We start from the raw sequence: 15,869 nt of genomic DNA, 5'->3' as shown, positions 1-15,869 counted from the left end.
ACATAATGTTACACATCTTTTACACATCTTTATGTTAACCTTTCTGACTCATTTAGTGTGTTAAACTCATTAACACAGTGAATGAGTTAAAATTAACACAAAACTAGTAGTCCTGGAGCTCACCCACGGATGTGTTAAAATTTAACACAGGTTGTGTTATTTTTGACACATTCTTTCTAAGAGTGTAGTAACTACTGTGTAGGCTATTTTGACCTAAATCGATACTCGCTCGCTCGCCTGATACTAACTGTAGATCGCTCGAGCGCACTTTTCTAATTTGGGCGGTAAATCGACAAAAAAGTCTTTATGTATCTCTGTAGGCTATTAAAGATTTGATTTGTAATAGCCTATATAATAATATATTGTTTAAGATAATTTGAATGAACTGTGGAGACTGAGGTTTGTGGCCTATTGTTCATCACATTTCACATAACGTCACAAAGCATATATGCACGCTATAACACTATTACTTTTGTTTGTGTGTGTGTGCGTGTGTGTGTGTGTGTGTGTGTGTGTGTGTGTGTGTGTGTGTGTGTGTGTGTGTGTGTGTGTGTGTGTGCGTGCGTGCGTTTTTACAGTTACTAGCTCTGGCTGAGCTGTTATTTTTATTTCATTATCAGCCAAGAGAATTGTTGTGTATACACAACAATTCTCTTGGCTGATAATGAAATAAAAATAACAGCTCAGCCAGAGCTAGTAACTGTAAACACGCACGCATAGGCTACAGGTATGTGTTTTTGAAGATATGCATAGGCTACCATTATACACTGCTCGCATAAAAAAAATCCATCTTGTCATCAAAAAGAATCTGTGAGTGTCTTTTTCCATCTTTGTTTTACTATTTAATATCAACGCTATTGTTTTTGAGGTGATGAAATGACTGCCCCTTCTTCACAATATTGTTGTTGCAGGTCCTGTGAGAAGATCCACATCTGCCGACTGTCAGTCATCATATCATTGAGCTCTCAATAAACACCCTGACACTGAATGTGCTTCTTGTGGTCTCATAACTTTTTCTCATGAACAGATTTCATTTAGCAGACAATTACCAAGCTTAAGTGCGACAACCACATATCCTGTGCTTGCACCAACCTGCAGATAAACATATCCTGTTTGTATCTTTCTATATCTTGAAAAAAAAAATGCAAACTATCTTTAAGCTTGACATCATGATGGCATGTAATGCAGGTATTTGTTGGTTTCAGTACCGTTTTGAATGAATTATATATTTCTCATTGGTTCTCATCTTGTTTGATTTTCTACACATACTTCATCAAATAATCTTTTAATTGTTTTAATTAATTCCATAATTATTCACAGTGTGAAAATAAGTTAATTACAATAATATATTTTTGCAGATTACCTTATATGACTGCACAGCTGCAGGCCAGTCAGACCCCATGTCCACCGCTGAAAGTGCCTACAATGGGCACATGAGCATCAGAACTGGACCGTGGAGCAGTGGAAGAAGGTCATCTGGTCCGGCGATGAGTCCCGTTTTCTTCTAGATCAAGTGGATTGATGTGCGTGTGTCATTTATCTGAGGATGAGATGGCAGCAGGATGCTCTATGGGAAGAAGGCAGGCCGGCCGGCGAAGGCAGTGTGATGCTCTGAGCAATGTTTTGCTGGGAAACCTTGGGTCCTTCATTTGGATGTTACTTTGACACCATGTTGCAGATGTACACCCCTTCATGGTGTTCCCTGATGGCAGTGGCCTCTTTTAGCAGGTAATACAAATAATTTTCAGGAATGGTTTGAGGAACATGACAAAGAGTTCAAGTTGGCCTCCAAATTTCCCAGATCTCAATCTGATTTGAGCATCTGATATTCTGGACCAACAAATCGGATCCATGAAGGCCCCACCTTGCAACTTGCAGGACTTAAAGTATGTCAATGTCAATGCCAATTGACTTAAAGGATGTCTTGCCAGATACCACAGGACACGTTCAGAGGTCTTGTAGAGTGCATGCCTTTTTTTGGCAGCACAAGGGTGATACTACACAATATTAGGCAGGTGGTTTTAATGTTGTGCATGGCTGATCTGCGTATATATTATGAAATTCGAGAAAGAGAAAGTGTTTCTCTCATATTTTAGGACATGTAGTCAACATGTTTCTTGCATTTCTTGTCAAGGCATATCAGGAAATTTTTTTACTTCCTTGTTTAGTCTTTGAATATACCTGTAGTCTCATGTTTTTGTTACCAGATTTCAATAAATGTTTGTCTACTCCATGTATATCTTGTTTTTTGTATTTGTTTTAAAATTAATAGATATTACAAATTCTCACATGAAATCATAGATGATGTTACTTCATATTACAATATCTATCTGTCGATGAGTTAATCTCTATAGTAAGGTTAATTTCATTAGTTAGTTCACCGAAAAATGAAAAATCTGTTATTAAAGCTACATTATGTAATTTTTTCGCCGCCCCTTATTTATTTTTTTCGCATTTTGATTTTACGATTCCTGGACAAAATATCTTGCCTGTGATCAAAGACAGTGAGAGCTGATGTTGAGGAATATAGCCAAATTTGTGCAAAATTATTTTTGATGCAGTCAAAAACTCTCCAACTTCTTTTAAAGGGGTCATTGGATGCACAATTAACTTTTATATGGTGTTTGCATATAAATGTGTCTTTGCAGTGTGTGGACACAAACACCATACAATGAAAAAAATCCATTCACTTCTTTTTTTTTAATCCTCAAAAAGCAGAAACACTCTTAATAGTCAAACGTTTGGATTTCTGTCCTGTATTAGCATATTTCTGTATTAGCATATTTACCGTATTAGCATATTTCCCCCCTCAGCCATTTGTATACTGTCGTCCACCAAGGCATCATGGAAGAGAGGGGGGAGTGAGCAGTTGCTCATTATCATTTAAAGAGACATGCAGTGAAACGGGTCACTGTGAACAGAGCTGTTTTTGAGGAGGTAAAAATGTTGTTGTTTTACACAACCATTGAGGAATTTTAACCAAAGTATGTTACAAACTTTACATGAAGACCCTAAAGAATCATACCAACTTGTGGAAAATGGGCATCCGATGACCCCTTTAAACGTGACCGGTTTGAGCAGATTTGGAAAGCTGTCTACGATTGCCAAAATGGTTTTAGTTCTTCCCCACTCACATGCAGATGCTGAGAGAGTGTTCTAGTGGGTTTGAACAAAACCAAAACCAAATCAGAATGAACCCAGAACATCCTAAATCCTAAACCTTTTATTCTGGTCTTAATGTAAATGAAGTTGCTCTTTGTACATTGAGCACTGCTGTTCATTTGGCTCGTATGGGGCCAAATTTCTTTAAATATTTTGTCGGACTTACCAATTGTTAAAACTTCCATTTGTGCTGGTCAATTATGAACAATAGGCAAAATTTAACTCCTAGCAAAAATTAAAGCGAATTTGGTGGGGCAGAGCAAAAGCAGCATTTGCTGCTGCAAATATTTGGGTGGCTCCTCCCCTGACAGATCTCACTCCAAACTTTTGATAAAACTTGAGAACACTGGAATTAGCTGCCAGGAACGTGAAATGTAATGCTGTTACTAATATGTGACTATTTGTCAAATTATTTGGTGAGTTAATGCTGCGCAGCTTTACACGTTTAAAACAATCGTACTAAAAGTACATTTGAACAAACAGTATTTGCAACTTGCAAGTAATGACTAGCCTAATTATTCTTGCAACACATAGGCCTTAATACTTAATCCATACTTAATTTCACTGCCATAGACTTGGTCACCAACTTTATAAAAAGCGTTACTGTATACAAACAAAGTGCAATATAACTGTAGTGTACAATAAATAATATTTATTTGCTTACCTGTCTATTAAAACACATGCAAGAGCGGAGTCTCTGTGGACAGATCAAGTCCAAGTTTGTCGCGAAGCTCTCCCCATCCTGAAAAGCCACGCCAATATTGATCCTTGTTTTATTTCTCTGTTTTTTCCCAAGGCCTGCTTGCCTAAGTTGATATACTGGTATGTTTATGTTTTTTGGGATTTTGTGTATACTCGCCAATCTATAATCGTGAACCATGATCACTGAACAACACAACAGCGGTGTGCGAGATATTGTATCATAGCACATAAGGACCTCATTAGCGGCTTACGTATAGTGGCCCATTGAAATGGCTGCCAATGAGGAATCTATGTATTATTTCTATGTTTTTTTTTACAAGCAAAAACCGAGAATAGTGCGGATATTACGTCATTGTTGCCTCGAGCCATTATAAAAAACTGGAATTTCAACTGGATTTACAAATCCTTGTGAACTTTTGGGATAATGTAAAGCCGCGTTTCCACCGCGGGAACTTTCCCCAGGAACTAGGAACTTTGGGCTGGTACTCGGTGTGTTTACATCGCAGGAACCAGGGTCTAAATGAAGTTCCAGGTAAATATTTCCCCCTCAGAAAGTCCCTGCTGGCGAGGTAGTACTTTTTCAAAGTTCTGGAACTTTCGGGGGTGGGACTTGTGCGCTGAACATGCTGATTGGTTGTGTTCACGCCGCATATTGACTGGAGGACTCCACGCAGCATTCTATTCTATTTTTTAAAAATCTATTGCGGTTCGTGGCTTCATGCATTAGTTGTCTGTCTGCAAATATTTAATAAAAAATAAAAAAAACAGCTGGACCGACGACGAGGTTCAGGCTTTATTAAGCTTATTTGTGTAACAGGACATTTTCTGCGCGTTCGTCCCAGCCGTCTCACGGTCAATGTCCGCAATACATCACAAACACAACTACAGCACAGTTTGAATCTCCTCCATACTTATTATAAATGTGGCGCTCAAAACTGATTACAAATTGTTCCGGGTAATTTCGGTGGAAACGCGGCTTAAGTACACAATTGTATGAAATATATTACACTGTGAAAGTGTTTTTTGAATATTTTATTTTTAAAAAAATCTTACATATTATACCTTTAATTACTCACCCTCATGTCGTTTTAAACCCGTAAGACAGAAATCTCTCAGGTTTCATCAAAAATATCTTCTTTTGTGTCCTGAAGATGATGATGAGTAAATAATGACAGAATTTTAATTGTTGGGGGTGAACTATCCCTTTAAATCATGAATATAGGTGTGTTTGCATTAGTGCAAAATATAAATGAGCTGAGAGGTAAATTCTCTTTCTTCAGTCTCAAGGAAGTAGGATATAAGGAAAAGGCATCAGAAACAGATTGGGGGATTCCAGTGTAACCAAAATCTTTATGCTTATACACTTAAAAATTACTTTCAGTTAAAGTTTTATTTCTCTCTTTTGTGGCATTGCTAAAATGCAGTTTTCATTGGATGAGGATGTGGAGTGATGTATTTCATCATCATCATGGGTATTGTTAATTCCATTGTGACAGGAGACATGGCATGCACCTTAAACCCACAGAATTTCCATAATATTTTGCTAATGTGTGTCATTTTTGTTTATCATAGATGTTTATCATAGAATCAAAACACTTAGTGAAAAACATACGTGTACAAGTTTTCTTTGAACCTTTAAAAAAATAGTTTTCAGGTTACTTTCAGATGATTTTCATATATTTAGATGTAAAATGTGTAATTACGACTTTTATTATGAAAGTCTCTCATTCACGACTTGTATTTTGAAGCAACTCGCTTGCGTAGGCAGTGCAGGAAGTTATCTACTTGTTTTTGATGCCACGGTCACGTCGCTCACAACAATTCAAATTTATGTATTTATAGAAAGGTCAGTTCATCCCTTACTTTGTTTTGAAATGTAATGTTATTTAATATGGACAATTTTCCTTTCTTCTTTTTTTTTTTTACTGTAACGTTACTTTTACTAAATAAGCCTTTAATTGAACTGAACGGTTAGTGTTAACGTTAGCTAACGTTAGTAGAAAAACATCGCCAATAGTGAATGTCAATAGAGCTGCTGCCATACTCATGTTTTAAGGACAAAACATGATACGTCTAATGTTTATTTTGACATTATTTTGCTTATTTTTTCATATCCAGCTCATTTGCTTGGTCTTTTGAATTTAGAAAAAAAGTGAAAGCCATTAGCTTCCTATACCGGTATTAGCCAAACAGACACAGTCATGTTTCTAATCATAGTTATGTAACGTTAGCGTGTATATGAAACTTTTGAAACATTAAACTCTGCTGTGGTATGTTGTTTGCAGATTTGATATCATGTCGAAGGTGTCTGTGGGTAAAGTGCTGCTCCGAAATGTCATCAGAAACACAGATGCCTACAACAAGGTGTGAACTTTTATGAGCCATTTTTTATGTCAAATGTATATCAGCTGAAATATATCATGAAATGAATCATGGAATGATTAAACTTCTAACTGCAGATTCAAGAGAAGTCTGAGATGTGGAAATTGAGGGATCTTGAACGACAAGCCACGTCCACTCATTTCCCAAAGCACAGGTGATGATGACTGATGGCTACAGGCATCACAACCTTTGTTTATTGCTCCTGATGTCTTTTTCTCTTTAGTGACAAATGTAATTCTCACTTAGGGGCCACATGCACTGTGACCGCAATTTGGACGACTCGGAGGGGTCCACACGAGACCGGCTTGGAGACAGGAAAGATGTGATGTCCGAGAGAGATGAGAGGGAGGCACGATACAGGACGCGAAAACTTTATGAGTTTGAAGCCAATGATCCTGACAGGTATTGCTGCTTGCTTTTGTTCTCGTAGTGTTTTAAATATTTTGTATGTTTGAAACATGAAACAAGGCATTTCCTGTGATCACACAGCTATGCTCTGTCTCCTCAGGTGGGGTCACAGTGGCTTTAAGGAGCTTTATCCTGAGGAATTTAATCCTGATGGGTAAGTAGAAGCTGTCTTTCCACCTCAGAAATGTTAAGCATATTGTTGTGGGGCTTTTAAATAGCAGGGGTCTATATGATTGTACTTAAAAAATAAAATTAAAAAATCAATTCAATTTAATTGAAAGTACAATTTACATCAGTCATGGCTATTTTAATAGCTATGCAACGAAACTATCATAATAACCAAAGCTTGTAAATAAAAAAGTTTAAGGATTAGTTCACCCAAAGTCATTATTTTCTCACCCTCATGTCGTTTCAAACCTGCAAGACATTTGTTCATCTTCGGAACACAAATGAAGATGGTTTTAATTAAATCTGAGCGATATCTGTCCCTCCATAGACAGCCTACACAAGTACCCATTTTAAAGCCCACTATGAAGCGACACAAAAAATCTTAATTTACCACTTTATTTACAACATATTCATCTCCAATGAAAGCACCATGCATGTTGTGTTGACGCGAGAGCAGTTTTTTTTTTTTGCCTTGAAAGTGGTAGTTACATTGGCTGTCAATGGAGGGACAGGAAGCTCTCAGATTTTATAAAAAAATATCTTCATTTGTGTTCTGAAGATGAATGAAAGTCCTTACAGGTTTGGAAAGACATGAGGGTGAGTTATTAATCCCTGTTATAGAGTCATTTATTTTCACTTGATCTTAAAAATGAATTATTTTAAAATTATAAATATAAATACTAAATATTCTAGCAGTAAAATTAAAATGTAATATATAAATATATGTACATTCTTTCTTAATGATAGTTTTTTATGGCTTTCCAATGTAACCATCACGATAAAGCATTTAAATACAAAGGTCAAAGACCCCTGTTTTCATGTTACATAATTTGCTTCTATAATCTAAAGAATTAAATTATCTTAAATAATGAAATATATAGTATATAAAAGCAAATTATTATCGAATTTAATTATTTAATCATCTAAATATATTAGATTATTGAAATATTCTAGCAGCATATTTTTTCTTTTAATAATATATTATATTTATTTATTCCAGAAAAAAAGCCTGCAGCGATAGTAAACACAGAAGGAAAAAACACAAGAACAAACTACACGATGATATAGAGAAATCTTCCAAGAAGTCATCTAAGAAGAAAAAGAAAAAAGAGAAGAGGAGGAGGAGAACTGTGGCCTCGGGCTCTGAGATCTGCAGCGATGCGGAGGACACCGCAAGGAGGAAACAGAGGAGGAAGGAAGGTAAAAGCAAGCGCAGGAAAAAGGAGCATAAAGACAGAACAGAAGACAGCAGCACGGAGGACAGCCGTTCAGACACCAGGACGAGGAAGAGCAGGAAGAGAGGCTGCCCTGAAACAAACACACTGGCCGAGCCTCAGCGGAAAAAGCGGAAAAACTGGAAAGCGGCGAACGAGGAGAGATCAGAGGAGAGCTCTGATGCCTGACTTTTCAATCTACCTGGCTGAACAACTAGGCTTACTGTAGACACGTTTTTGTAATCGTGCATCTCATTCATATTTAGGAGACTCCGAGTCAATAACTTGATCTTTATACCTCTCCAAACAGACACTTGATGGCTTTTTCACCATGTTTGCATCCGTGCGAATTTGTCTAATTTTATGAGGTTATATTTTCTGAACATTTTAAATATCTTTGAATGTTTTTTATTCCTTGTGAGACTGAACGATTTTTATTGCCATAGAAAAAACTCAGGTATTTTTCTGCCATGTGTGAAATTGAATTAAGTGAAAAGATATTTTTTAATATACTTGTATTCTATCATACCTTATTCTTGAACCTACCAGTTACAACAATTTTTTTTTTTTTTTTTTTGCCAAACAGCATTTGTGTGTTAAGTGCACAGTTGCCCAGAAGGTGGCACTTTTGCACTATCTATCAGAGGACAATCTCAAAGCATATGGCAAGCTGTTTTAACATTTAATCCTTAACATGTACTAGTATCTATTTTCATGCTACTAGGACTTATTTTTTAGATACTCATCTATTCCATTAAGTTCTAGTACTTATTCATTACCTACTAGTGTTTATTCTTTAGCTACTAGTGCTTATTCTTTAGGTACTAGTTCTTATTCATTAGATATAGTGCCTATTAAATTGGTACTAGTATTTATTAGGTCAAGGTCAAGGTCAACTTTATTTATAAAGCACATTTCCAAGCAGTCATTACTGCCACAAAGTGCTGTACAGATATACCAAACATAAAAACATGCTAATTTAATCAAAGAGAGAAATTACATAGGTAAAAATGTCCCAATAATAGTAGTAATAGTTAAAACAAATATAAACATTGTTACAATCAAACATCACAACGTCACAGCTCATATTGTATTAAAAGATTTTTCAAAAAGATGAGTCTTTAAAAGCGATTTAAATGACTCGATAGAGCTAGCTTCCTTAATATTGAGGGGGAGAGCATTCCATAGCTTAGGTCCTGCAACAGAAAATGCTCTGTCTCCTCTGGTTCTCAATCTAGATCTAGGACAGTCTAGAAGTCGATTGTCATTTGACCTAAGAGCTCTGACTGAGGTGTGCATAGTCAGCAAATCCGCTAGATAAGACGGTGCTAATCCATTTAAAGATTTAAAAACAAATAATAAAATCTTAAAATGGATTCTAAAAGCAACAGGCAACCAGTGGAGGGATGACAGTACCGGAGTAATATGATCAAACCGTTTTTTCCCTGTCAACAGGCGGGCGGCTGCGTTTTGTACTAATTGTAAACGGTGAATAGACGACTGATCTAAGCCATAGTATAAAGAGTTACAGTAGTCCAAGCGATTTGTAATGAGAGCATGTATAACTTTTTCTAATTGACTTTGCGGCAGGTATAGTTTTACTTTCCCCAACAGTCTAAGCTGAAAAAAGCTTGTTTTAACTACTGAACTAATTTGTTTCTCTAATTTAAAAGAACTATCAATAATGACTCCAAGATTTTTTACAAATGGGCTGTGATTAGGGAGTAATGGGCCTATAGCCCTGTTTAGACCTGGGATATCCGACTTCCCAAAAATTATGATTTCAGTTTTTTTGTCATTTAAATGTAAGAAATTTAGAGACATCCAATCTTTTATTTCCCCCAGACAGTTACTCAGTGCTTCAATAGAATTGGCTTTAGAATTTAGAGGTAGATATATCTGGACGTCATCAGCAAAGCAGTGAAACGAAATTTTGTGTTTCCGGAAAATTGATCCCAAGGGCAGCATATACAATGAAAACAAGGCTGGGCCCAAGATAGAACCTTGGGGCACCCCGCTATTAATTGGAGTATTCTTAGAATAAAAAGGCCCGAAATTTACAGAATAAGATCTGTCAGTCAGATACCAGTACTTATTCATTAGATACTAGTACTTATTACGATAATGACTATTACTATTCTGTTGTGACTAATAACACATTTCAAATGTTTGCCATATTTTGGAATATGTCATTCAGACATAAACTATTCAGTTTTGACTAGTATGTATTCCAATTATAAGTACATATTTTGTATAATAGTCATTAGGCACTAGTACTAATGAATAAGCAACTAAAGAATGGGCATTAGTACCTAAAGAATAAGCACCAGTAAATGAGCACTAGTACCTAATAAATACTCGTAACCTATCTAAAAATCAAGTAGGCTACTAGTAGCATGAACATAGATATTTAGTACGTATTAATAATTAAATGTTAAAACGGCTTGCCATACAAAGCGAGGCTGCCTGATTGTCTTTTAACGACTTGTTTTGGACGTTCGCTTGTAAACACCTAACGTTACAGTAAATGGTACTACTGTTTACTTCCGTCATTTACAGATAATGGCTACATCCCCTTGCTAATGTGTTTGCATTCACTGATTAATTTGCACTAAACTACCAAAGGTCAAGCATTCATATCATATAAATGGAATTATATCATTAAAGTTGCCTTTGGAAGCAACGTTTTTTTACCAGTAGTTCGTATGGTTCACTTGTTGTGTCAGTGTTTACCGTTATTGTTGCTCACTTACACCGTCCACGTGCTTTGTTCGAGCGGTGTGTGTGTGTGTGTGTGTGTTTTATGTAACTTATGTGGGTTGAGTGACCGCTCATTATTCTGATCACCGGCTGTCATCTTCCGCTGTAAACACGGAGCAGTCGCCGTAAAGAACATTGCGTCTCTATGGCAATGAACAGCGCCCTTTCCTATCAGCCTGGCTGCTGGCACGACGACTCAAAACAACTCTGAAAATGATCAAACACTTTCAAGCTGCCAAGCTTCACAATTAAATCAAATTAAATGTGGCTAGCTTTCATCAGCCGAGATTAAGCTGTCCGTGTCGTTGGTAAAAACGGTCGGTCACTAACACGCAGCTCAGGGGAACACGCTGTTCTGACAGTTCCTTTTGCTGAGGGGAATTTCATTCAGGCTGCCGGTGATCCGTTAAGGTTGTGCCCTTTTGGTCTCTTCCGATTTTACTGTTATGTGTTTTTTGTCCAATTGAATGCCCCTTTGACATTAAACCAGAAATATATCAGATATTAGAATGGTACAAATAAAAACAATTACTGTGGGAGGAAAAACAGACTAATCAAGCAGTTTCAAACTGCAGCAGTTTAAGAAATAGAGGTGGTTTTCTATTAGTTTTATGATTAATGTTTAACATTTGTTGGGCTGAAAATGGGAAAGAATGTTGTTAAAGCTGTTGAAAAAAGTGTCATCATTTACAAAATAATTCCCCCTAAAATGTTTTTAAAGCCTATACCGTCGTTTTTATAAATCAAGGTTGTTTTACAAAAACAGATGTATTTTAAATGGAGAAACTCATTTAGGCCAACAACAAAACAGTTTCCTTGAAATGTACACATACCATTCAAAAGACTGGGTCAGAAATTACCGGTAATAGCCTTTTGTTCAGTGCAGTAAATTGATCAAAAATGACATGTACAGACATTTATAATCCTACAAAAATGTCAATTTTAACTAAATGCTGCACTTTCTATTCTTTAAAGAATCCTGAAAAAACTTTTGGTTTCCTCGAACAATATTTCCGCAAAAGCAAATGTTTTCAAAATGGATAATAAGAAATTAGTTTCTTGAGCAGCAAATAAGCATATTACAATGATTTCTGAAGGATCGTGCACTGAAGACTGGAGTAATTTAGCTTTACATCAGGAATAAATTAGGCTACATTTTCAAATATATTAAAATAGAAAACTGTATATATATATTACTGTTTTTACTGTATTTTTGATCAAATAAATGCAGCCTTTGTGAACATTTTAAACCGTATAACATGTTCAGTCACTATTCAATCTTTTGACAATGTTTTAATTAGTAATAAATAATTGATCTTTATGGTTTAACAAAGAAAAATCTTCCCCTGGGGGATCACTTTCTGTTTGTTCAGTAAAAGTCTGGACATGTTGAGGAAAAACCTCTGTAAGTTTGCCTAGAAGGAAGAACACTGATCTCACATGTTTTTATTTGATACATTTCACATTACTCTTCAGTTACACAATTATATGGGGTATGTTCCTTCTTTAGGAATGTCAAAACCATCTTAACCATGCAGGTAAATCTAATAGGCCTAATCATTCTTTATTGAGTTCTGCCGGCAGAGTATTTCATACTTACGTCATATCGGCGTAGAAAGAGATAAGATGGCATTACCAGAAATTAGGTTGCATTATGTCAAGCTATTCCTTGCAACAGTTTTGAGTTATATGTATGATCTATTGGTTTGGCAGGGATTATGTGACGTTAGTATGGTTTCCGGGGGATCTAATGTGTGCATCACTGTGTAAATTACATATAGAGATTCAACTAGTGTGCATGTGCTTTTAGCTCTTCCTTGACATCATATCTGTGAGTCACTGTCATGTGATAAAATCCCATTCAGGTTCGTTGTTGGCGGCGGCTGATAATAGGCTATCATTTTTCAGACCCAGAAAAGATCATATCCTGAACATGACTATAATAGGCCAAACAGAGGAAGTGTGATACATCCTCAAAGTTGGTATTGAAATGATTCCCTCCAGGAAGTTTCATTTTGAATCACTTACTTTATTGGTTATGTGGTCAGTCATTAATTTAGCATCAACAATAGTTTCTCACCGCAACAATAAACGATGGCAGACATTTATTATAAGCTGTTTGTTCATTCTTTATCCAATTAAGCTTATAAACTAGGTAAAATACTATTAAAGGTGTGGGCAAAAAGTCCCATTGTCCATAGTGTAACAATGTATGAAGCACAGCTCACATTAGATGTCACTTTCAATTCTAGCAATAGGTTTCAGTTGGTCATCAACCCAAAATCATGTGACCAGCATGAACACATTGCAAAATTTGCAGAAAACAGCGGTTTTCTACTGTTTCCTAATTAGCAATTGGGCTGGTTTAGTTGTGCAGACCTGGCAACCCTGCCGACTATTGAAATTCCTGATTGCATTGATTACAATTATAAAAGTGCAGTAGCCTACTGCATGTTCAAAATCCAGTCAGTTCAATAGGAATCCACACAATTATGAATTTCGGTTGAAAGCGTAAGCTTTCTCATTGCAGATTTCGCAACAGGTTTAAGCTGTTTGAGTGGTGTTTCTGTGTGAGTTGTGTTTCATACATTGCTATTGACAACAGACAATCAGGGTTGCCAGGTAGGCTCAACAAAACCCACCCAATTGCTAATCAAAACTAGACCAATCATTAAAAATTGCATTTACTGGGGGAGGGGGTGGTGGTTGGATTTGCTTCAACCTGTAGATTAGGCTACAAAAACTACTCTCGGCAACAGCGTAAAAGTAAACCAAATCCTTTTGAAAACAGCGGACTTGGCAACAATGCAGACAATGGACCTTTTTTTTGCTTGCAAAAGACAAGGGCGTAATCCATCAGCCGGAAACCGAAGCTTCCCTGGGGGCTGCCATTGGCTATCAAGCCATCACCTGCTGTTAGCATTCCATTGACTCCCATTCATTTTGTCGTCACTTTGACAGCAAATAACTTTACATCTGAGGAGTTTAAAGACTCCATTTGTCCATTATTTATTTCTAAAGAAACAATAAAATGCTCCATAACCTTGTATCTTACGTTACGGCCCCGTAGAAGCAGTTTTTGTAAAAATAGGCTAACGATTGCGTCATAACCACTCGACTCTCTGTCGCACAGTCGAGAAATTACCGTATAGACAGACGGAGAAGCTCGCAAGCAATCGGGGGAACGTGGAGGCATAAAGTCAAGGGAGAATTAAGCCCATAGTCAGAGAGTGATAAAGTTGCTTCTGTTGCTAGCTCATGGACAGCTAATACTCACGCTCTCCGTCTCCGCGAGATTCGGAAGGGAATGATTCAGATTTCTCTCCGCACAGCTACTAGAAGACTTACAACTGTCAGACAGGTTGCTCACGTCACATCTACGTCGTCAAGCTCAGTTTGAGGCCGTGCAGTACGTTCAGCCATCAGGAAGTGAGTGCTTCTAATTGACTTCACTTTTCTCCGTTGAAATCTATGGGGTCGCTGTGTCCATTTATTATACTGTCAATGGCACAATTTCTCAACTGTGACCAGACCACATCACCTTTAATGGATTTTAAAGAATTTTTGCCCTGATATTTTGCCAAACAATGATAAATGTGACCGAAATTTAATACTTAGGCCGACCTATTAACTTACTTTGCTACGTCCGACTGATAGCTCTGTATTTGATTTTTGCAATCTTATTATAAACTGTTTAAATATGTGTAATAATTCTCACCATGTTATTTTTTTTATAACTTTAATTCCTTCTATGTAAAACACTTTGAATTACCAGTGTATGAAATTTGCTAACTTGCCTTGCCTTGTCTATTAGTATCAAGACGGTCATAAGTAGGCTTTCTAAAGTGCAGTAGTGAATGCAGCAGTGAATGCAGCCAGCTAGTTTAGCATAGAAAACCCATTCAGACTCTTATTATACCGTTTAAAATACCACAATTATAGCAAATATATCTCAAGGTGAAGTCAAATGACGTAGTTTAAGCATGGTGGACCCCATGGTGCTCATTAACATGCCCCTCTGCTGAGAACCTTTCAAGGTTAATCGACAGCTCCTGCAGCCAGTACTCTGAACACACGCTATTTCCCGGATTGCTCTCCAAATCAGTAGTGCATCCAGGCTGACCCTCTCACAGACTTTACTTCAATTAGCCACCAAGTGAATCATGGGTCAATCTGCTCCCGTTGCCATGGCAACCTGACGTAAAGGATTTTGATTCTCTTGACACTACTCGGGGCTACACGAACATCTCTGCTGAGGATGTGCATATGTGGGGATGCGTTCAAATGAAGCATTCTAAAATGACAATATTTTGAAATACTCAAAATGTGGGGCATTTATCTAGCAAAACTTCATCATTAGATCTAGATAAATATTGAGTGTTAAACACACAATACCGTGACCCTGACATCAGTAAGAAGCTGCTTCATGATTTCTTCAAATTTGATTATAGTAACTAATCTAATTCTGAAGAAAATAATATTTTAAAAAAACCTGACGGTATAATATTTTGAGTTGTTGCTAGGGTGTTTCTATGAGGTTGCTAAAGTGTTCTAAGTTTTTTTTTTTTTATGTTGCTTCGGTGTTCTGGGTGGTTACTAAGGTGTTCTGACTGGTTTTTGGCATGTGCTGTAGCTAGGAAGTTCTGGGTGATTGTGAAGGTGTTCTGAGTGGTTTTTAGTATGTTTCTACATGGTTTCTACAGTGTTAATAAAGTGGTTTCTAGAGTGGTTAATGTATTGCTAGGTGGTTATTATGGTGTTCTGAGTGATTTTTGTGTTCACTATGTTGTTAGGGTGCTTGTTAAGGCATTGATGTGTGGTTGATAACATATTTTGGGTGGTTTTAGCATGTTGCAGTTGCTGTCGTGTTCTGGGTGGTTAATTCATTTCTAGGGGATTGCTGAGGAGTTCTGAGTGGTTTTAAGCATGTTGATGTGCTGTAGCTAGGGTATTCTGGGTGGTTACCAAGGTGTTTCTTAGCCATTTTTTGCATGTGGTTGCTTTGGTGCTTGGTGTTAAACACGTTGCTACTAGGGCTGGGTAAAAAATATCGGTTTCTCGATTTTAATTGAT

General features: G+C 36.9%; 1 protein-coding gene across 1 annotated transcript; it reads left to right on the top strand.

Moving 5' to 3' along the window:
* The first annotated feature begins 5,607 nt into the window (after positions 1-5,607).
* On the top strand, positions 5,608-12,050 carry nkapd1 (NKAP domain containing 1). The gene is made up of 7 exons (XM_079610645.1): positions 5,608-5,710; positions 6,150-6,228; positions 6,324-6,400; positions 6,493-6,648; positions 6,755-6,808; positions 7,823-8,915; positions 10,119-12,050. Exons 2-6 carry the CDS (start codon positions 6,160-6,162, stop codon positions 8,223-8,225), a joined length of 759 nt encoding a protein of 252 aa, XP_079466771.1. The 5' UTR covers positions 5,608-5,710; positions 6,150-6,159; the 3' UTR covers positions 8,226-8,915; positions 10,119-12,050.
* The last annotated feature ends 3,819 nt before the right edge of the window (positions 12,051-15,869 follow it).

Source organism: Phoxinus phoxinus, assembly GCF_949152265.1.
Source record: "Phoxinus phoxinus genome assembly, chromosome: 4".
In the NCBI taxonomy this organism is placed as follows: Eukaryota; Metazoa; Chordata; class Actinopteri; order Cypriniformes; family Leuciscidae; genus Phoxinus; species Phoxinus phoxinus.
This window is presented reverse-complemented; position numbering and strand designations above follow the sequence as displayed.